This window comes from Hemitrygon akajei, chromosome 10 (genome assembly GCF_048418815.1).
Source record: "Hemitrygon akajei chromosome 10, sHemAka1.3, whole genome shotgun sequence".
NCBI classification, from domain to species: domain Eukaryota; kingdom Metazoa; phylum Chordata; class Chondrichthyes; order Myliobatiformes; family Dasyatidae; genus Hemitrygon; species Hemitrygon akajei.
Window position 1 is genome coordinate 24,289,481 of NC_133133.1, and position 21,845 is coordinate 24,311,325.

A 21,845-nucleotide genomic window follows, 5' to 3' on the forward strand; every position below is an offset into this window, starting at 1 on the left:
AGCTGGCCCCAGTAATCGAAGCGCCTATGGCGTATTATATGGCTAATGCTGAGTTTATTCAGGTACCAGGTTTTCAGGGTTTTTAGTGTTTATTCGGCAGTCTTGCTCGGCAGTCTTCTTCATAAGAAACGGAATTTGTAAAGTGAAACACTTTGTAGTTATAGCAGAGACTGAGACACATGAGAGCAGGCTGAAAAAACAGAGGCAACGAAAGCTGCGTTTGCACGCGTCCGACTGATCCGGCCCGCATGAAGCTGCATTTTGCTCATTCCGGCCCGTGACCTAAAATGAGTTTGACACCCCTGCTTTATATCATCCACAAATGACCACAAAGCCATTAATTCCATCATCCAAATTATTGACGTACAATATGAAAAGATGCGATCTCAACACCAACCCCCGTGGAACACCACTAGACACTGACAGCCAGCCAAAAAAATGCTCCCTTTATTCCCACTCTACCAGTCAGCCAGTCTTCTATCCATGCTAGCGTACTGTATGACCTGTAATATTATGGGCTCTTACCTTGTAAAGTCATAGACCTTCTGAAAATCCAAGTAAACAACATCCACTGACTCTCCTTCGTCTGTCCTGCCTGTTATTTCCTCAAAGAATTCCAACAGATCTCTCAGGCCAGATTTCCCCTTTAGGAAACCATGCTGACTTTGGCCCATTTTATCCTGTGCCTCAAAGTACTCTGAAACCTCATCCTTAATAATGGACTCCAACATCTTCTCGACCACTGAAGTCAAGCTAACAGGCCTGTGATTTTCTTTCTTCTGCCTCTCACCCTTCTTGAAGAGTGAAGTGACATTTGCCATTTTCCAGTCTTCCAGAATCGTTCCAGAATCTAGTGATTCTTGACAGATCATTCCCAATGCCCCCACAACCTCTTTCAGAACTTTGGGTGTAGTCCATCTGGTCCATGTGACCTATCTCCCTACAGACCTTTCATGCCCCCAAGCACCTTCTCCTTGGTAATTGTAACTACACTCACTTCTGCCCCCTGACACTCTTGAATTTCTGGCATACTGCAAGGATCTTCCATAATGAAGACTGACACAAAATATTTATGAAATTTGGCCACCATTTCTTTGTTCACCATAACCATCTCTCCAGCATCATTTTCCAGTGGTCCAATATCTACTCTCACTTCTCTTTTACAATTTATATATCTGAACAAGAATTTTTGAATCCTCTTTTATATTATTGGCTAGCTTACCTTCTTATTTCATGTTTTTTTCTGTCCTTATGGTTTTCTAGTTTCCTCTTATTGGTTTTTAAAAGCTTCCCAATCCTCTAACGTCACACAAATTTTTGCTAATGTTACACAGCTTCCCTTTTCCTTTTAATCTGCCTTTGACTTATCTTGTTACCCATGGTTGCCACATCCTCCCTTTAGAATACTTCTTCATCTTTGATATGCATCTATCCCGTGTCTTCTAAATTGCCCCCAGAGACTCCAGACATTGCTGTTCACTGCTATTGCTCCCTTTCAATTAACTTTGTCCAGCTCCTCTCCCATGCTGTTGTAATTCTCCTTATCCACTGTAATACTGATGCATCTGCTGATATCTTCTCCCTCTCAAAATTCAGGGTGAATTCTCAAATTGTGATCACTGTCTTTTAAGGGTTCCTTTACCAAAAACTCCCTAATCAAATCTGGTTTATTACACAACCCCCAATCCAGAATTGTCTTTCCCCAAGTGGGGTCAACCACAAGCTTCTCTAAAAAGCCATCACATAGGCATTCTATAAATATCCTCTCTTAGCATCCAACACCAACCAGATTTTTCCAATTTACCTTCATATTGAAATCCCCTATGACTGTCGTATGTTGCCCTTTTTACATGCCCTTTCTATCTCCTGCTGTAATTTGTATCCCACATGCAGGCTACTGTTTGGAAATCCCTTCCATAAGGATCATTTTACCCTTGCAGTTTCTTAATTCTACCCACATGGATTCTAAATCTTCCAATCCCATGTCATTTCTTTCTAAGGATTTGATTTCATTTTTTACCAATAGAGCCTCCCCACCCCCTCTACCTACTTGCCTCTCCTTTCAATACAATGTGTATCCTTGGACATTAAGCTCCCAGCTATAATCTTATTTCACACCATCCAGATAAGAAGTGATGGTATCATTATTGTATTACTAGAAATTTTTACCGCTGTCTTTTTATCTAATTTCATCATGTAGATTTTGATCAGTGGAGCCCCTGAATCGATTCCTATGGCTTTACTGGTAACAGGCAGCCATTAAAATAGACCCATTTACTGCCTCTGTTTTCTGTTCCTTTTTCAACCAAAGTGCATGAATAGAGTATACTGATCATACATGGTTGCAAAGATCAACTGAAGCAGATTTTGCTAAGTTTAATTTTGTAAGTATACTGTATGAATTATGGTCTGTATTTGAACAAGAGGTTAAAATGTTATATATATATAGATGTCAGAATAATTTGCTTACTGGAATCTGATAGAGAATTTAAACTATTAAGATAAAATAAACAAACTGCACAAATTGTTTTTGTAAGGGACTACATATTGCAACTGTTATTCACATTAAAGATAAGAAAATTAAAATAATTTTATGAATCAATGCCCTATGGGACAGACACCTCATCCACCAGATCCAACATACTATTCAATGAACAACCCTACTCTATTCAAACCCAGATCAAAGAGATATAAGATCTTACAACACACACAAAATGCTGGTGGGACACAGCAGGCCAGGCAGTATCTATAAGGAGAAGCACTGTTGACGTTTTGGGCCGAGACCCTTTGTCAGACCCTTCTGCACCACTAGCATTTTGTGTGTGTGTTGTTTGAATTTCCAGCATCTGCAGATTTCCTTGTGAGATATAAGATCTTGTTCAACTCGTCCAATTTTGTAGAAATATGTGTAGCTTCTCCACCTTCCCAAACTATGACCTCGGACTTATCAACTCAGATAAGACATATTTTCCTTCTCACATTCAAACCAATGCCTATTATTCTCACTCAGTTCACCTTGGCTTTGCAGGCTGCTGCAGACCCATTCAATTTATACTGGCAGACTTCATTACCCTCATATTCAGGTCCAGATTCCAATCATAACATGACGGGAAAGACTTAATGAGCTGAATAGCCTAATTCTCCTTCCATGTCTTACAGTCTTATGATCTTCTCTTCCATCTCTACCACACCCCCACCCCCTTCTCTGGGCACCTTCTCTTCCATTCACAGGAGATACATCACCAGTCCTTCTACACATCACCTTCCTACCATCTGTACACTCAAACAGTCCTTCCAGGTGAAGTAGTGATTCATTTAAACATACACTTCAGTGTACTTTTTGAATCACATAATTTTTCTCCTTTAATATTTGGGAATCTACCAAATGCAGAATAGGCTACTGCTTTAAAGCATTTAAAAACATGCCTTTCTTTTCTCACTTTTCTGTGGGATGAAATCCTTCCGATTTCTAATGTTAACCTTGCTTCTCTCTGCACAGGAGATTTTGGAGCTGCATCCAAAGGTGCAACTATAAAGGGGGGTTTAATCTGATTTCAGTTTCTTAATTCAGATTAGTATATGAGCTCACTGAGAAGTTTTTTATTTGACATTCCAATTCCAAAGAATGATATAGATGTACGATAGACATTTTGTATAGCCAAGAACTTACCAGCAGTGAAACAGCTATTACTGGATGTGTTGTTTGGCATGTTTTGTATGCACCGAAATAACGTCATCATATGCTTTTCATTCCCAAACACATTAACCTTCCTTCTCCGTACAACATGACCCATAACCATGCAGTTATCATAGTACAGAACCTGCAAAATGAACAATCAATAAACAAGCATGATCTGGAAGCAATTAAATTACTTATTATGATTTTTTTTTTAAAGCTGCTAATGCTGGAAATCTGGGGAAAAAAAACAGAAAATTCTGCAATCACTCACCAAGTCAGGCAGTATCTGTAGAAACAGAAAGAGAGTTAACATTTCAGGTCAAAGACCCTCATCAGCACTATGAAAGAGAGGAAATGTGTCAGTTTTCAATCTCCTGCTACTTAGAACTACCTTGTTTTCCTTCTTTCTCAGTTCTAATGAAAGGACGTTGACCTGAAATTATCACTCTGTTTCTCTTTATACAGCTGCTACCTGACCTGCTGTCCTCTCTATTTGTTTCTGTTTTTATTTGTGCGTTATTTAATTGAAATAACAAACCTAAGGATTTTCAAATACGTACAGTAGTAGATTAGAACAATTAAAATATATAGAGCAACATGCACAAAAATGCTGGAGGAACTCAGCAGATGATGCAGCACATGGGAATAAACTGTCAACCTTTCAGTCCAGCCACAATGAAGGTTCTCAGCGTGAAACGTCAACTGCTTATTCCCCTCAATAGATGCTGCCTGACCTGCCAAGTTCCTCCAGCATTTTGTGTGCATTGCTTTGGATTTTTAGCCTCTGCAGAATCTCTTGTGTTTATAATGTCATTATGTCTGTTTAGATACAGGAACTATCCATAACTGTTAAGATTACCTCAGCAATGGTGTGATATATTGAGGATTAAACTGTTGGATAACATTTCCAATGGAATTGACAGGTAACAAAATTAGGATTGATGTTTCTTTTTTGCCGGCTTGTGGCACTGCGGATGCCCTGTGTTTCAAGGCCATGTTTGCTAATTAGATCTCTTTGGATTGTTACTAATTATAACAAATGGGATTAGAGTAGTAGATGGTTAAGAATTGGCAATGCAGCTATGTGTTGTTCATTAGAATTCGACTAGTCAATAAAATGCAAGCATGTCAGTGTTAATCTGAGTAATTATACTGAGGTTAGGGCTCATCAGTTATTATATGTTTGAAGCTAGAAGTTCCTAACAGGTAAGTAGTTCCTGTTAGGAACTTGCAAGTTCTAAAATAGCTGGAAAGCAGTCTTGCTTAGAGTAATAGCTTGTGAGTTACTTATTCGAGTTAGTGGGGCTGGGCTTGCTTTTCTGTTTTGGAGTTACAGTGTATTTTTCTTGCTAAAGATAAAAATTGTCATTTAAAGTTTCTGGTAATTGGCATTGCAGAGTATAGTGCATCCAGGTTAACTTAAAATCAAGCCATGCTCAAATGAAAATATTTTCATACAAGTGCTCCCATGAGCTGCTGCTTTTGTGTTCTGTATCTTTTCCCTGAGTAAGTTAATTTTTGCCATAATACCTTGTTCTGAGGCACGGCATTTTATGCCATTTAAAAATGAAAGATGAACTCTCAGGCCTGGATTTGGTCACTGTTCTTCTCTCGACACTGTAACTTTGATCTTGCCTACAGACTCTAGCTCCCTATCTTGCTGGCAGAACCACTTTGCTTTTAATCCCAATCTTTTGTGTTGGTCCATCCGTCGACACCAACCTTGCTCACCTTACTGACCCAGGCCTGATTCTCAGCGTACCTCAAAATTCTCATTGCTCATTTTGCTATTTTTGCTCTTTTTACCTCTCTTTGCTGTTCACCTGAGCTCCTCAGTCCCAGACGACACAACAAAAACTCCCTCTCCCACAAAATGCTGGAGGAACTCAACAGGTCAGACAGCATCTATGGAATTGAATAAAGTGCCAACATTTTGGGCTGAGACCCTTCTTCAGGACTAGAAAGAAAGTGTGAAGAAGCTTGAATAAGAAAGACCATGGCTTCTTCCTCCTTTTTTTCTGGTCCTGAAGAAGGATCTCAGCCCAAAACATCAACTCTTCATTCTGCTCCTTAGATCTGCTGAGTTCCTCCAACATTTTGTATGTGTTACTCTGGATTTCTGGCATCTACAGAATCACTCGTGTTTATAACTCTCTCCCTCTGTCCCCAGCCTCAATCACCCAAAAGTCAATCATATGTTTATCCCACATTTTCATAACCAGCATACAGAAATAATGAAAAAATACATCCATTATTCATATGTATCTCCTTCTCAGTTATTCATGGTATATTGGGCATTGATTGCACTGTTGTCTAATTCCTAGTGCTTTCTATGGTCACCTTGGAGAAAATTGCCTCAATCTCTAACCTGCTCATGGAAGTATGCCAGAGAAGTGTGTGTAAATGCCCAAACCATGCATGTTCTTCTGACTTGTAAGTGGCAGGCTAAGAGAGCCTGTAGAATGCATCATTTTAATGCTCTACATAAAGCTAGAAATCTCACCTTTCCAATCTATCCCCATCAGCAACCCAACTCTTGTCATTGTTACATTAGGTTTACCTGACTGTACACAGTATAAAAACCTTCTTCTTTCACAAGTATTTTATTGGCATTTTCTGCCAAAGCCTGTCCCCTCTGAGAAGCCACGGTCCAAGGAATAAAAGTTGAATCACCTGTTGACAGAATATTAAAAAGCATTGAGGAAGGAATCCAATTAAACAAGTTCATTACAACAGTTGTAAGGATGATACAGGTTATCAGATGTATATGTGTGTGTGTGTATACACACACACACACACACACACACACACACACACACACACACACACACACACACACACACACACACACACACACACACACACACACACACACACATATATATATACATATACATATATATATACATATATATATATATATATATACATATATACATATATACTTATATACATATATACACACACACATGTACGTTGGGTTAATTAAGCAGCAAAGTGGAAAAAATTGAGTACACATACATTTTCAAAAAATTACTTTTATTCACAGAACATAAGACTTTGAAGAATTATGTTATTTGGCCAATCAAGTCTGCTCTGCCATTCAATAATGGCTGATTTATTTTCCCTCTCAATCCCATTCTCTTGTCTTCTTCCCATAACTTTTGATCCCCTATCTAATCAAGAACCTATCAACCCCCGCTTTAAATTACTTTTGTATTGGTGTTCATTTAAATATTTTAGTTTACTTGACTACAGTAATTAGCCTTTCAAAACTTGTATTAATGTCCTCCATTTTATTATTCTTCACTTAATTTTTGTGTAAAGATTTCAGGTGCAGTTTATGAATTCGAAATTATAGACCTTGTGCTATAACGAGAGGGTGGACAAACTTGGGTGGCTTTCTCTGGAGCAACAGAGGCTGAGAGGAGATCTGATAGAGGTTAATAAGATCTTGAGAGGCATAGATAGAGTAGACAGGCAATATCTTTTTCCCAGGGTTGAATTGTCTAAAACCAGAGGGCATGCATTTAAGATGAGAGGGGGTAATTTCTAAGAAGACAAGGGCAAGTTTTTTACACCAAGGGTGCTGGAATACCTGGGGAGGTGGCAGAGACAGAAACATTAGAGGTGTTTAGATAGGCGCATGAATGTGAGGGAAATGGGAGGATTGGATATCATGTAGACAGAAGAGATTAGTTTAGTTAGACATTTGATTACTAATTTAGTTGGTTCAGCAAATCAATGTCGGGCAAAGAGGCAGTTCCTGCGTTTTGTGTGTGTCACAAACACGATTTCTGCCAATAACCCCTACCTGACTAATTAGAGGAAGACATGTGGGACAGAAGTGTAGAAAAGCAACAACCTTTACAAATTACCTGCTCTTCTCTGTCTATGTGTTTGGTTAGCACATTTTAGAATCAATACGTAGTTTTCAGACTGTACAATTTTGTAACTTATTCCTCTGGGTATTTAATTAACAAACAGATCTGTCATTAAAAACTTAAGCTAACTGAAAATAAGATATATTTATAACATACTGTGCTATAAACGTATTTTATTACAGTGCCAGTGACCCCAGTTAAATTCCGCCACTGTCTGTAAGGAGCTTGGATGTTTTCCCCATGGCCATGTGTGTTTCTTCCTGGTGGTCAGCGTTTCCTCTTACATTCTAAAGACATATGTGTCAGGGTTAGTGAGTTATATTCGTGCCGGAACCATGGCAACACCTGTGGACTACCCAGAACAATCCTTGCTGATTTCATTTGAGGCAAATGACAACTCATTTCTGCACCCATTGTCTCAGCTTGCTCCTGCCCCACCAAACTTATTTCTGCATACCTCGACACTGTTTTACCCCCCGCTTGTTCAATCCCTTCCCACCTATGTTCGTGACGCTTCTCACGCTCTGAATTTTTTCAATGGTTTTAAGTTCCCTGGCCCCCACCGCCTTATTTTCACCATGGACGTCTAGCGGAACTAGTCCTTACTCTTAATAATTTCTCCTTTGGTTCCTCCCACTTCCTCCAAACTAAAGGTGTAGCCATAGGCACCTGCATGGGTCCCAGCTACGCCTGCCTTTTTGTTGGCTTTGTGGAACTGTCCATGTTCCAAGTCTATACGGGTATCTGTCCCCCACTTTTCCTTCGCTACATTGACGACTGCATTGGCGCTGCCTCCTGCATGCATGCTGAGCTTGTTGACTTCATTAACTTTGCCTCCAACTTTCACCCTGCCCTCAAATTCACCTGGTCCATTTCCGACACCTCCCTCCCCTTTCTCGATCTTTCTGTCTCTATCTCCGGAGACATCTTATGTACTGATATCTACTATAAGCCTACAGACTCTCACAGCTACCTGGACTGTTCCTCTTCCCACCCTGTCTCTTGCAAAAATGCCATTCCCTTCTCGCAATTCCTCCGTCTCTGCCGCATCTGCTCTCAGGATGAGGCTTTTCATTCCAGGATGAAGGAGATGTCCTCCTTTTTTTAAAGAAAGGGGCTTTCTTTCCATCACCATCAACTCTGCTCTCAAACGCATCTCTCCCATTTCCCGCACATCTGCCCTCACCCCATCCGCCCGACACCCCACTCGGGATAGGGTTCCCCTTGTCCTCACCTACCACCCCACCAGCCTCCAGGTCCAACGTATAATTCTCCGTAACTTCCGCCACCTCCAACAGGATCCCACTACCAAGCTCATCTTTCCCTCCCCCCCCCCCCCCTTTCTGCTTTCCGCAGGGATCGCTCCCTACACAACTCCCTTGTCCACTTGTCTCCCCCATCCCTTCCCACCGATCTCCCTCCCGGCACTTATCCTTGTAAGCGGAACAAGTGCTACACCTGCCCTTACACTTCCTCCCACACCATCACTCAGGGCCCCAGACAGTCCTTCCAGGTGAGGCGACACTTCATCTGTGAGTCAGCTGGTGTGGTATACTGCGTCCGGCTCCCGGTGTGGCCTTTTATATATTGGTGAGACCCGACGCAGACTGGGAGACCGTTTCGCTGAACATCTACGCTCTGTCCACCAGAGACAGCAGGATCTCTCAGTGGCCACACATTTTAATTTCATGTCCTATTCTCATTCTGATATGTCAATTCATGGCCTCCTCTACTGTCAACATGAAGCCACACTCAGGTTGGAGAACAACACCTTATATTCTGTCTGAGTAGCTTCCAACCTGATGGCATGAACATTGATTTCTCTAACTTCCATTAATGCCCCCCTCCCCTTCTTACCCCATCCCTTATCTATCTATCTATTTATTATTTTTCCCTTTTTTCTCTTTCTCTCTCTTTTTACTCTCTCTGTCCCTCTCACAATCACTCCTTGCCTGTTCTCCATCTCCCTCTGGTGCTCCCCCCCTCCTTTCTTTCTCCCTAGGCCTCCTGTCCCATGATCCTTTTTCTTCTCCAGCTCTGTATCCCTTTTGCCAATCAACTTTCCAGCTCTTAGCTTCATCCCTCCCCCTCCTGTCTTCTCCTATCATTTTGGATCTACCCCTTCCCCTCCCACTTTCAAATCTCTTACTATCTCTTCTTTCAGTTAGTCCTGATGAAGGGTCTTGGCCCAAAACATTGACTGTACTTCTCCCTATAGATGCTGCCTAGCCTGCTGCCAGCATTTTGTGTGTGTTGCATACATTTCATTGTGTGCTTTGATATTCTGATGTATGTGTGACAAATACATCTATAATACAAATCTATAAAAAGGAACTCATCATTGTTTAAGAAGAACTTTGTTTCATTGTCATTGGGATCCATTTCACAGAATATTTTGAAGATTAAGTTAGCAAGTAGAGCCCTTATTGTAAGTGTCACTTAGCGGCAAAGTTTAGACACTAAGGTAAGTTTTTTCTTGCATTGGCCATGGGGACACGTGTTTAAAGTTTGAAAAATCTACTCTGTTTCAAGTGTTAGACTTCCAAAGGGCAGAGATAGTTTTAATTCTCTTGTCCTTTCCATCATGTGATATCAATGTTTTTATTAGACCCTTGACTGATTCCTTTTAAAATGAAAACCAAGGTTGAATGGTTGTAGGAGACGCAAGATGAAATACTTAGATACCATAAGACTGTAAGATATAGGAGCAGAATTAAGCCATCTGGCCCATCGAGTCTGCTCCAACATTCAATCATGGCTGATCCATTTTCCCTTTAAGCCTGAATCTCCTGCCTGTTCCCTGTATTCCTTCATGCCTTGACTAATCAAGAATCTATCAACCTCTGCCTTAAATATACCCAATGGCTTGGCCTCCACAGTTACCCGTGGCAATGAATTCCACAGATTCACCTCCTAATTTCCCTTCTAAAAGGACACCCCTCTATTCGGAGTCTGTGTCTACTTGGTTTCAGACTCCGCCAATACGATTTGATTGTGGCTAAGAAGGCTTATTTTGAGATTATATTCACTTGGGACCTTCGGCTAAGAGAAGAACTCAGTTGGTATCTTTTAGTAAAATTCACTTGACCACCTAGAAGCACCATTTATTATAACTCTCTGCCCCTGTATTCCATCCCTAAACCAAGCAGTTTTTTTTTCATTTTCATTCACCTGCAAAGCAAATGTAATTAACTTTGATGTTCATTTTCTTACTTGCAGCATTGACAAATAACTTGAGCATTTTAAAATATTTTATTTATCATTTATTTAGAAACGCAGCTTGGTAGATCGAGTAGCAGTTAGCATGCAGGGGAATGTCATGGGTGGCAGATGACACATATTGTTCGCAATAGAAACTGTTCTACATAATTCACAAACACCATCACTGAATTGTTCACTTTATGAGATAGCGTCTGCCAGTGTAAGATGACCACTTTTGGTTTGTTCATAATGGAGGTAAAGGGCTGCAGCACGTTAAGCACGTAAAGGGTTAAGCACGTAAACCGACTCTCACACGTTTCATTCACCAAATCCTACAGTATGGTATGGTATATCACTGTACCGTACCGTACAGATGTTTAATTGGTCACATGCTTGTGATTGGGTGGTGTGGGTTTGTTGGGCCGGAAAGGCCTGTCACCATGCTATATCGCTAAATAAATAACATTGAGCCTCATGAACACATTGGCATGAAGACAAAAGATAATCACAAGATTCAGCCCTTCAATCAAATGTACCCCGTTTCAAATCAGTTTTGTTTAACCCCCCCCCTGCCAGTTAAAAACATTTTGTGGGATTTCTGGTGGGAAACATACATTTGTAGCAGATACGAGGAAATCTGCAGATGCTGGAAATTCAAACAACAACACACACAAAATGCTGGTGGAACACAGCAGGCCGGGCAGCATCTATAGGGAGAAGCGCTGTCGACGTTTCGGGCCGAGACCCTTCGTCAGGACTAACCGAAAGGAAAGATAGTAAGAGATTTGAAAGTAGTGGGGGAGGGGGAAATGCAAAATGATAGGAGAAGACCGGAGGGGGTGGGATGAAGCTAAGAGCTGGAAAGGTGATTGGCGAAAGTGATACAGAGCTGGAGAAGGGAAAGGATCATGGGATGGGAGGCCTCAGGAGAAAGAAAGTGGGGGGGGGGGGAGCACCAGAGGGAGATGGAGAACAGGCAAACAACTAAATATGTCAGGGATGGGGTAAGAAGGGGAGGAGGGACATTAACGTCTCTGCCGCATCTGCTCTCAGGATAAGGCTTTTCATTCCAGGACGAAGGAGATGAGTTCCTTTTTTAAACAAAAGGGCTTCCTTTCGTCCACCATCAACTCTGCTCTCAAACGCATCTCTCCCATTTCCCGCACATCTGCCCTCACCCCATCCATCTGCCACCCCACTCGGGATAGGGTTCCCCTTGTCCTCACCTACCACCCCACCAGCCTCCAGGTCCAAAATATAATTCTCCGTAACTTCCGCCACCTCCAACGGGATCCCACTACCAAGCACATCTTTCCCTCCCCCCTCTTTCTGCTTTTCACAGGGATCACTCCCTACGCGACTCCCTTGTCCACTCGTCCCCCCATCCCTTCCCACCGATCTCCCTCCTGGCACTTATCCTTGTAAGCGGAACAAGTGCTACACCTGCCCTTACACTTCCTCCCTCACCACCATTCAGGGCCCCAGACAGTCCTTCCAGGTGAGGCGACACTTCACCTGTGAGTCGGCTGGTGTGGTATACTGCGTCCGGTGCTCCCGGTGTGGCCTTTTATATATTGGTGAGACCCAACACAGACTGGGAGACCGTTTCACTGAACACCTATGCTCGGTCCGCCAGAAAAAGCAGGATCTCCCAGAGGCCACACATTTTAATTCCACGTCCCATTCCCATTCTGATATGTCTATCCATGGCCTCCTCTACTGTCAAGATGAATCCAAACTCAGGTTGGAGGAACAACACCTTATATACCGGCTGGGTAGCCTCCAATCTGATGGCATGAACATTGACTTCTCTAAATTCCATTAATGCCCCTCCTCCCCTTACCCCATCCCTGACATATTTAGTTGTTTGCCTGTTCTCCATCTCCCTCTGGTGCTTCCCCACACTTTCTTTCTCCTGATGCCTCCCGTCCCATGATCCTTTCCCTTCTCCAGCTCTGTATCACTTTCGTCAATCACCTTTCCAGCTCTTAGCTTCATCCCACCCCCTCCGGTCTTCTCCTATCATTTCGCATTTCCCCCTCCCCCCACTACTTTCAAATCTCTTACTATCTTTCCTTTCGGTTAGTCCTGATGAAGGTCTCGGCCCAAAACGTTGACAGTGCTTCTCCTATAGATGCTGCCTGGCCTGCTGTGTTCCACCAGCATTTTGTGTGTGTTGTTATTTGTAGCAGATAAACAGTATTTGATAAGATATAATAAATGAAATGGAGTTAAAGAAGTTATTCAAATGAAAGAAACACCAAATGGTGTGTGTAGATAGTTGGTCATATTCCAAAACCCTAAAGGAAATGGTGTAAGAGATAACAGAAGCTTTGTACATTAATTTTCAACATTCTACATATTTACAGCACAGCATCTAGCCTTCCTGAATTACCTTGCTGAATTGTGCTTCCTTTACTGTTGGGGATTAGTTGCAAGAAAGATAGTTGTTCTGCAAAGAAACAAAATTTATTGGTTAGTTTTATATTAATTGCAATTACAATCACACTTCTTAAGTTATAGTTTCCATTTTGGTTTCTCACAATGAGGTAATCGTTTTTTTTCTATGTCTGATACTCGGAATCCAAAACGTAGCTTGAATGAACTTCCTCAATATAGTCTACTACAAATTAAAGGTTTTAAAAGAAATCAAGACCCTTGTGGAAGTTGCATTGATAGTCTGGGGCAGTTGCAGTCACGTGAGACCTTTGAAGTGAGAATGCTGGAGAAACCTCTGCTTACTATGAACCACATAGACTGCAGCGGTGTGTATTCAAGCCAAATAAGTGAGACCTCGGTAGTGAGACTTTTCCAGAAAGGTCTTCCTAAACATAGTTGCCCTTTGCACAATACGGGGTGCCAGAGACAGATGAGATGGATGTGAAACATGCCCAACAACTCATTGTCTTCCTTAACTTCAAAATATCATCGGCTGTCCATTTGAAGTTTCCATTGATTTTAACACCTCTATTGTAAATGGCGATTGATCTTGTGAGTAAGGAATTCAAAGATAGGCAATTTCCAATGATCAATATCTGTAAATGATGGGGCCAGTTCTGTATAAAAATAGCAGTTTTCTGTCAGACTTCAGAACAGCGTGCATGACAGAGGCCTTGCTTTCGCCTCGTGCACAAGTAAAACAAAAAGAATGCTTAAGTCGTAAGAGTACGTCTGTTCTGGGCCCACTTATTTTAGTTAGTTTATTTTATTGTCAGCAATGACAGTTACTTCGACATCGTCAGGTACTTACCATGAAATAAATCCTCGAGGCAGGCCATAACTCAATTTCCATACAATGTTTGTCTGTTTTGAAAAGCAAAAAGAAGCTGTCCCTCTTCCCCTTTAGTCTTAGTGGGACGTATTCCCTTCCCTTCAAACAGCTTTGTCTCTGAAGACAAAAGCAAGTGCAGACACCGTAATAAGACCACATTTCAAAAGAGCAGAATTCGGCGCGTCACGTCTACTCTCCATTCAATTGTTGATTTATTTTCTTTGTCAAGTTCATTCTCCTGCCTTTTCTCTCTAACCTTTGATCCTTTGATGCCCTTAAACTGGAACAAAAACCAGAATCTGGAAAAACTCAAAGCACCTGCTTAACGCAACGAGTTCTTCCAGCATCCTGTTCTTTGCCAGCACCTTTCACCACAAGTGCACTTGATCATCTAGGAGCACTATTTATTACAACTCTCTACCTCTGTAATCCCTTCCTAAACCCAGCAGATTTTCATTTCCTTCACCCTGCAAAACAAATATAACCAACTTTTGACTTGAGCCTATTTTACTACGTGTAGCGTTGATTCAGATTCCTATTTGGATTGATTTATCACATGCGTGTACATCGAAACATACAGTGGAATGTGTCACGTGCTGGTGGCAGCCACACCTTCTGGCACCAACATTGCATGTCCACAATGCCCGACAGAACACAGAAGCAACAAAGTAACAGCAGCGAAACAAGCCCTGCTCCTCCTTCTCACCAACACCCACCAACCCATGCACAGACATAGTCCTCTAACCACCAGGATAAGCCATCTTTGGCCTCCAGGAAGGCTCATAGATTTGCAGATACTGGGCCCCGACTTCCCCAGTGATTCACAGAGATTCAAATGCCTAGGACGATTCTTGTTTGGGTGCCACCTAAACACATTGATTACATTTTAGCACCAAGACATTACCTCTCCATTCAAGAGGTACCATTCTGGCTCCCTAAATCCAGGCTCCATACATAATTTCCTTTCCTCAGTCATTAACAGCTAACCATATTGTCATGATGATGTGCTGCATTGGGTTGGTCCCATGTGTTCATCGGAAATAGGCAGGACATTTTCATCGGAATTTAAATTCTTAAAATTCTTTGGAGACAAGCTGTTCTGGTGAATCTGGCAGAAGAATTTGTCCTTCTGCCCTTTTTACTGCAGTGGGATATACTTCCTCCCCTTCAAACAGCTGCCACTGAAGACAAAAGAAGCTGAAGATGCTGTAACTTGGAACAAAATCCAGAATCCGGAAAAACTCAAGCACCTGCACAAAGACAAACAAGGCTAGTAGCAACTTGACTGCCTGATTTACATTGCACCTGATTTCATGGTGCAGCTAAACCGATGGAAAATAAAACAGGCCATGATGTAACAAGGACCACCGCTCTTCCATCAGTCTCAGAATCAGGTCTATGTCATGAAGTTTGTTGTTTTGCGGCAGCAATACATTTAAAAAGCCCTATCTACTCAGGAATAGTGATGGCCATTTAAACAGTTTGTAGGAGGAACAGGCTCCAAGAACATGCCCATAGTCAACATTGAAAGGAATTTGCATGTGAGTATGAGGACAACCTGTAACGTTTGTAGTGATCTTCAGGTTTATGAATGATCCACCTCGCTTCCCTGCCTAACACCCACCATTGCAGAAGGTGGACTTCAATCAGTTCAATTCCCTCCGTGCTGCGAGCCCCAGTGGGATTCGTCAAAATTCTGCTGCAGGCGTGATACAGAGCCGGCCCACACCTCCAACTGTGTCGTTCCAGTGCAGGCGCAACCCTGATGTCTACCCACCAAAATAAATTCAGGAAATTGCAGCTCAATCAGTTTCTCCCAATGTGATGAAAGATACTACTGCCCAGTGACCCTTACCCACCTCGTCCCAAATGGGCATTTTTAAGAAATGCGGGGCCATGACCATCTCTGCTGAGAGAGGGTCTAGCCACACACCCTTGACATTCATTATTAGTATCCTGGGCACAACTTGACCAATCATGTGAAGTAGGTCAGCGAGTGGGTATTCTGTGGCCTATAGCTCACTCCCAATACCCGCAAAGGATTTCCATCAGCTACAAGGCACATTTGTCTTCATCTAGGTAAACGGAATGCTCTTCATTTACCCGGATGAATACAGCTCCAATAACACAAAGCTCAGCACAATCCAGGATCAGGTAATGGTTTAATCGATGCCATCCCTGATCTCTCCCTCTCACCTCTACCGTGGCACAATGGCTACCATGCATGTCTTCTGCAAAATGCACAGCATTTACCTGCCTTGACCACTCTTACATCCCATCCCAGACGTAGAGATTTGACCAATTACACAGACAAGGATAGTGGGTTCAGGGAACACTCACTCCAACAGATACTCCCACTGGGAAATACAGTATATCACTGGTCCTTATTTGCTACAGGGTCCAGTTCCAGGAACACACTAGCCAACAACCTTCAGGGAGTACCAGAAGGACCACTGTAGTTCAAGACATCAAATTACCACCATCTCTCCAAGAATCATTAGGGGCAGACATTATGTGCTTGACTGAACATCAATCTCCATATCTCATTAATGAATTTGAATATATAACCACCATTGAATAAGATAATATATGATCCTGAATTTGAAATCAGTTTTTTTGCCTGATCTACATACTTTACTTATTGAGATACAATGCGAACAGGCCCTTCTGGCCCTTCGAGCTGTGCCACCCAGCAATCCTCCAATTTAACCCTCGCCGAGTCACAGGACAATTTTACGAAGACCAATTAACCAAAGGTGGCACATCTTTGGACTGTGGGAGGAAACAGAAGAAACCCACACGATCATGAGGAGAACGTACAAACACCTTACAGGCAGCAGCAGGAATTGAACCTGGGTCACTGGAACTGTAAGGTATTGTGCTAACTTATGTGCCACCCTTATGATTAACAACCCTGATCCATGCCTCAAATATACTGTATCAAAAACTGAGCATTTATAGATGTTTAAAGCAGAGCATTTCAAAAATTTACAACTCTTGTCTAAAGAAAAGTTCTCCCCATCTCAGTTGTAAACTTACAATTATTATCTCAAGACTATGTTGTCAATTTTATTATCAATTATTATTTCAACTATCTCAAGACTATATCTCTAAGTTTAGTTATCTAGTCTTATCAGAAACTGCTCAGCCTTGCTGAAATCACTCTTGATTGGTCTATATGTTACGATGTGTGCTACCAATATTGGAATCCAAGTGCAAAGGAAAGTTAGACTTTGATGTAGAGACAGCAACAAGAGCTTATTCATCATAATTCCAAAAGAACATTGGTGGCTTGGCTGAGTGACACCACCAGAAGTACCATTCTTAAAACTAGGACCCCACGATTAGCACTAATCAGGCGTCCGCTTAATTAATGCAAGTAACATGGAATCGCTGAGCCTATCAAAATAAGCTTAGCAATCTTAGACTGAAGGCACCAGGAGACTGCATTACAAAGAGTGAGTCACTTGAGAAAAACACAGGGAACGCTAAATGATTAATGACTCTCATTAAACAACAATTAATCAGTTCAGCTGCTCTAAAAACCTTGGAGCAACGCTCTCTGGCACCCCACACAGGCCCGAAGAACTCATTACACTATACTGCAGTGAAAATAGGTCAAATTTCCCAATTTCCCTTCCAAGGAAAAATATCCCCTTTTCCAAGAATCAGTCCCATAAATTTGTCTTGCATTGTTTCCAACTCTGTCCTTGAGTCCATAGACTCAGAATGCCCACAGTAATTTCTTAACTTGCGTAGGCACAACAGAACGTTCTTAATTCTATACTCCAATCTCTTGTAACAAAGAATAACTCTTCAATTAGTTGCTTTAATTAATTTATATACCTGCATTTGCACTTTTTGCCAGAACTAACACACTTGATTCTCTGTACATTAATATTTGCTAGTTCCTCGCAATGTATATACAGTAAAAAATTCCTTTCTATTTTTGCACCCAGACACACAAGCTCACATTTTTCCCTCAATGTACTCCATCTGCCACCTCCCCTCCTGTCACATGAAGTGAATAACTTTTTAATAGACTTTTTGGTTTAGAAGTATATTTTAATGCTCTTAAAGCAACATCACCCTAATGCAGTTTGCATGATTTACATTATGATAAAGGTGTTCACATGCAAATTTACAGAACAACATTGTCAGATTTTCGGGCATTATGACGTGCTGATATCAGTATGTCAGTTTTAGTGTGACAATAGCTGTTGATTAATTGCAGGTTCTTAGGAATTATTAGAGCTGGTATGATCTCTGCAGCCAGGTCTTTAACGGGCATGCAGTAATATAAGATGTATTCTTTCAGGTACAATGGAGCTTGAATGCTCCTGGAGATCATAGGATCTGGGGAGACTAATGAAGAACGGTGCCTGGAGGAAGCACATTCTATGTGAGAGAAGATTATAGAATGTAGAATAGGACCAGACCTTTCAGCCCTCAATGTTTGTTCTGACCATGGTGTCAGTTCAATCTGCACGTCTGTCTGCATTGAGGTCTATATCCTTCTACTCCCTGCCTTTGCGTGTGCCTATCTAAATATCCTTTAAACTTTGCTATCACGTACTATGCTTCCACCATCTACCTTGACAGTGTATTCCTGACACCTCTAACTCTAACAAAAAACTTACCACATAAATCTCCTTTGAAGTTTCCCCCATTCACCTTAAACCTCTATCCTCTATATTTTGACGTTTCCACCATGGGAAATTGAAGTTGAATGCGTTGTAGGAGGTTGCGAGGAAATTCATTGTAAGGAGTAACACTACATGGAAAGCAAGCTACAAAATATCTAGTCTTTACCTTGATTATAATTGTAAAGTCATTTGCTTACTTTCACAAGGTCTGGTTTCTCTTCTTTTTCTTCTAAGACTCGTGATTTCATGGTTGTCGTCATTCAGTGTGGTTAACTGTTCTCTTATTTGGAATTGAGCGTTATTGTCATTTTTTAGATTTTCAGGCAGATCTTCCTGAGGAGAATTGTGAACAAAACATAAGTAGAAAAATTTCAGTGGTTGCTTTTCCTCTCTCCTGAGAACATAGATTGGAAAACAGTCACCCATCGTCATTCTTCATCCATGAAAATATACATTGATTATTGACATGAGATTTTACTGTGGGAGACGTGAAAGTCTGATCAACACTTCTGGACTGAAAGTCCACTCCAGTCATTGCCAGGAAAGTTGGGCAAGAACTCTACCATCTCTATATTTACAATAGCTGATATAAATTGGTGCTTACCAACTGTTACCCAATTTTTCTGTGCATTGAATCTATCAGCTTCCATTAGGTTGAAGGGTCAAGTGTGAAGTTTATTGAGTCCTTTGACTCAGTAAGTTATGGTGTGTCCATGAGCTCACTGTTAAGCATCGCTCTTCCTCCCCTCCCATCAATACATCAATCCCAGATACACCCAAACTCTTTAAGGCTACAAGGCTCCTCAGTACTGCTGGCATCTCTGCCTTGGCAGTTCCCTCAGGGGTGTGAGCAGTGGTTTGGTGACAAAGTAAATTTCTGCCCACAACCAATCTAATGGCCTTTGGAAATCTCAGATAATCAGGAGGACCTGGTCTCTGTTTCCACTTGTCTCTGAAGATCAGAGATATTTAGAAACAGTCAGAATATTAAAATCTTGAAACATTAGAAATTATCAATACAAATTAAAGTCAAAATTGACTTTAAAACACACTTTGCTGATGTGAAGCGATTAAAGCATTAATATTAAAATACTTGATGACACTATGACTCTAAAATACCAAAAAACATTTATCTTTACTTGTCTTTTAAATGAGTGTCAGTTATCCCATTCAGATGGTTGAGGCCATGCTAGATGCACCAGCTTTGACTAGCATGAAGCTGAGGGATGGGATACAAAGGGTATCCATCTGGGTGAGTTATGGAACAAATATGAAATCTGAGGCTGAGCGCAAAGTTAGTTGTGCCCGATCCTAACTTTGTCGCATTCCATCATTACGTCCTGCAGTGAACATGACAAAGGTATAGAATGTGCTGACTTGAGTACTGCAGCTAGTCAGCTTGTGGCTCCCCCTGGAAAGATTAGCCTGACATCCACACAGTCTGGCTCACATCACCTCCGTTCCACTCAACTATCTGTCAGAAAGAATCCGATTTGTTCAGAATGGGATAGCCAGAGGCTTCTTCCCAGGGCTGAAATGGCTAACACGAGGGGGCATAGTTTTAAGGTGCTTGGAAGTAGGTACAGAGGAATGTCAGTGGTAAGCTTTTCACACAGAGTGATGGGTGCGTGGAATCCGCTGCCAGCAACGATGGTAGAGGCAGATACAATAGGGTCTTTTAAGAGACTCTTAGATAGGTACATGGAGCTTAGGAAAATAGAGGGCTAAGCAGTAGGGAAACTCTAGGCAGTTTCTAGAGTAGGTTACATGGTCTGCTCATCATTGTGAGCTGAAGAGCTTGTAATGTGCTGTTGATTTCTATGTCCTATGATTGCTTATGATCCTTACTCATGCAGACTTTACAATGCTCTTCTTCAGCTATCTGCTGAAAGGTTGAGGGGAAAGGTGATCTGTCTGTATTTGCAGTTTATATTTATGGAGGAGCCTGAAGTAATAACAAGGGAGAAATTCGTGGTCATTGAGAAACACTTTCTAATGTTCTATAACACTATCTAGTCAGTATAGAGAAGTATGGGTTACAAAGTATGGGTTACAAGAATGGGTTACAAAGTACGGGAAGCAAATATTTGGAAAATTGTACAGAAACATACAGTTGGGATTTGTGTCATACTCTACAGTTAAAGCAAATAGAATAAATACATATATAGGGTAATAGGAAGAAGTTACACACACAAAGAGCTAGAGGAACTCAGCAGGTCAGGCAGAATCTATGGAAATGAATAAATACAGTAGTCGATGTTTCAGGCCAAGATCATTCTTCAGGACAGAGAAGGAAGGGGAGAGATGCCAGGAAAAAACTGATGCTTTAAGTATTTTCTATCTGCCCTGAAGCCGCACTAATGTAATAATCCTGTTGCATTTATCATCATAAAATTGTTGTCTTGTTCATATAAGACATTATTGTCAGCTGTCACTTGCTCGATATTATTATACTTCAATTCACTATGGCAGAGGATCACATTTAGAATTTACTCCAGTAAATGGAAAAAAAATCCAAGAGATTTTGTGGAAATATTTTCTTACCATTTTCTTTCCATGAAGCATTGAGCTATCCTCAACATTAACTCTGGTCCTCTTGTTAAAAACATGAAGCTGTTTATGGACATTTGCCAGTTCATTTCGTAGATCACTTATTTGCTGCATCAGTATTACCAGCAGGGTTAAACAACATAACACGGCCAGGAAGAGGATAACAACAGTTAAAACAAACCCTCTCATTATAGATCTGGTCCTTGATTCCGGTAAATTATTCCAGTATTTGGGTTGCATCGTATCTTAAATAGTTTTTCTTCCTTGGGTCCAGTCACTCTGATACAATTCTTTCACTCAACAGAGGAAGTTCGTATGATAGAAGGCGTTATTTTGCAATGAGAACAGGAAATTGTATTTCACGGGAATATTTGCATAATTGAATTGTTTAAAAGGGCCTTATCTGTTATTCTGAAGCTGCAAAATGAAACAGATATGAATTTGCTCAAAAGTACATATTCATAATTAAATGCACTAAATGTAATGTATGTTTCCTACATTTGCTTTCTATGTAGCTGCATGCATTAAAAAGCCCATAAGTTTTATCTTCATGGTCATTAACATAATGACATATATTTATTCTTGGAAGTTAGATGTTTCTGGGGAGGCTGCTG

General features: G+C 41.2%; 1 protein-coding gene across 1 annotated transcript in view; it reads right to left on the minus strand.

Annotated features, from left to right (window-relative positions):
* LOC140734224 (tumor necrosis factor ligand superfamily member 13B-like) overlaps positions 1-21,539 on the minus strand; it is a 37,626-nt gene extending 16,087 nt beyond the window's left edge. The window contains exons 1-5 of the mRNA XM_073057910.1: positions 21,226-21,539; positions 18,879-19,014; positions 13,160-13,216; positions 6,240-6,352; positions 3,671-3,821 (exon numbers count right to left, since the gene is read on the minus strand). Coding sequence (XP_072914011.1) covers positions 3,671-3,821; positions 6,240-6,352; positions 13,160-13,216; positions 18,879-19,014; positions 21,226-21,471 — 703 coding nt within the window. The 5' untranslated portion in view covers positions 21,472-21,539. The remainder of the gene's footprint in view (positions 1-3,670; positions 3,822-6,239; positions 6,353-13,159; positions 13,217-18,878; positions 19,015-21,225) is intronic.
* Positions 21,540-21,845: the final 306 nt, after the last annotated feature.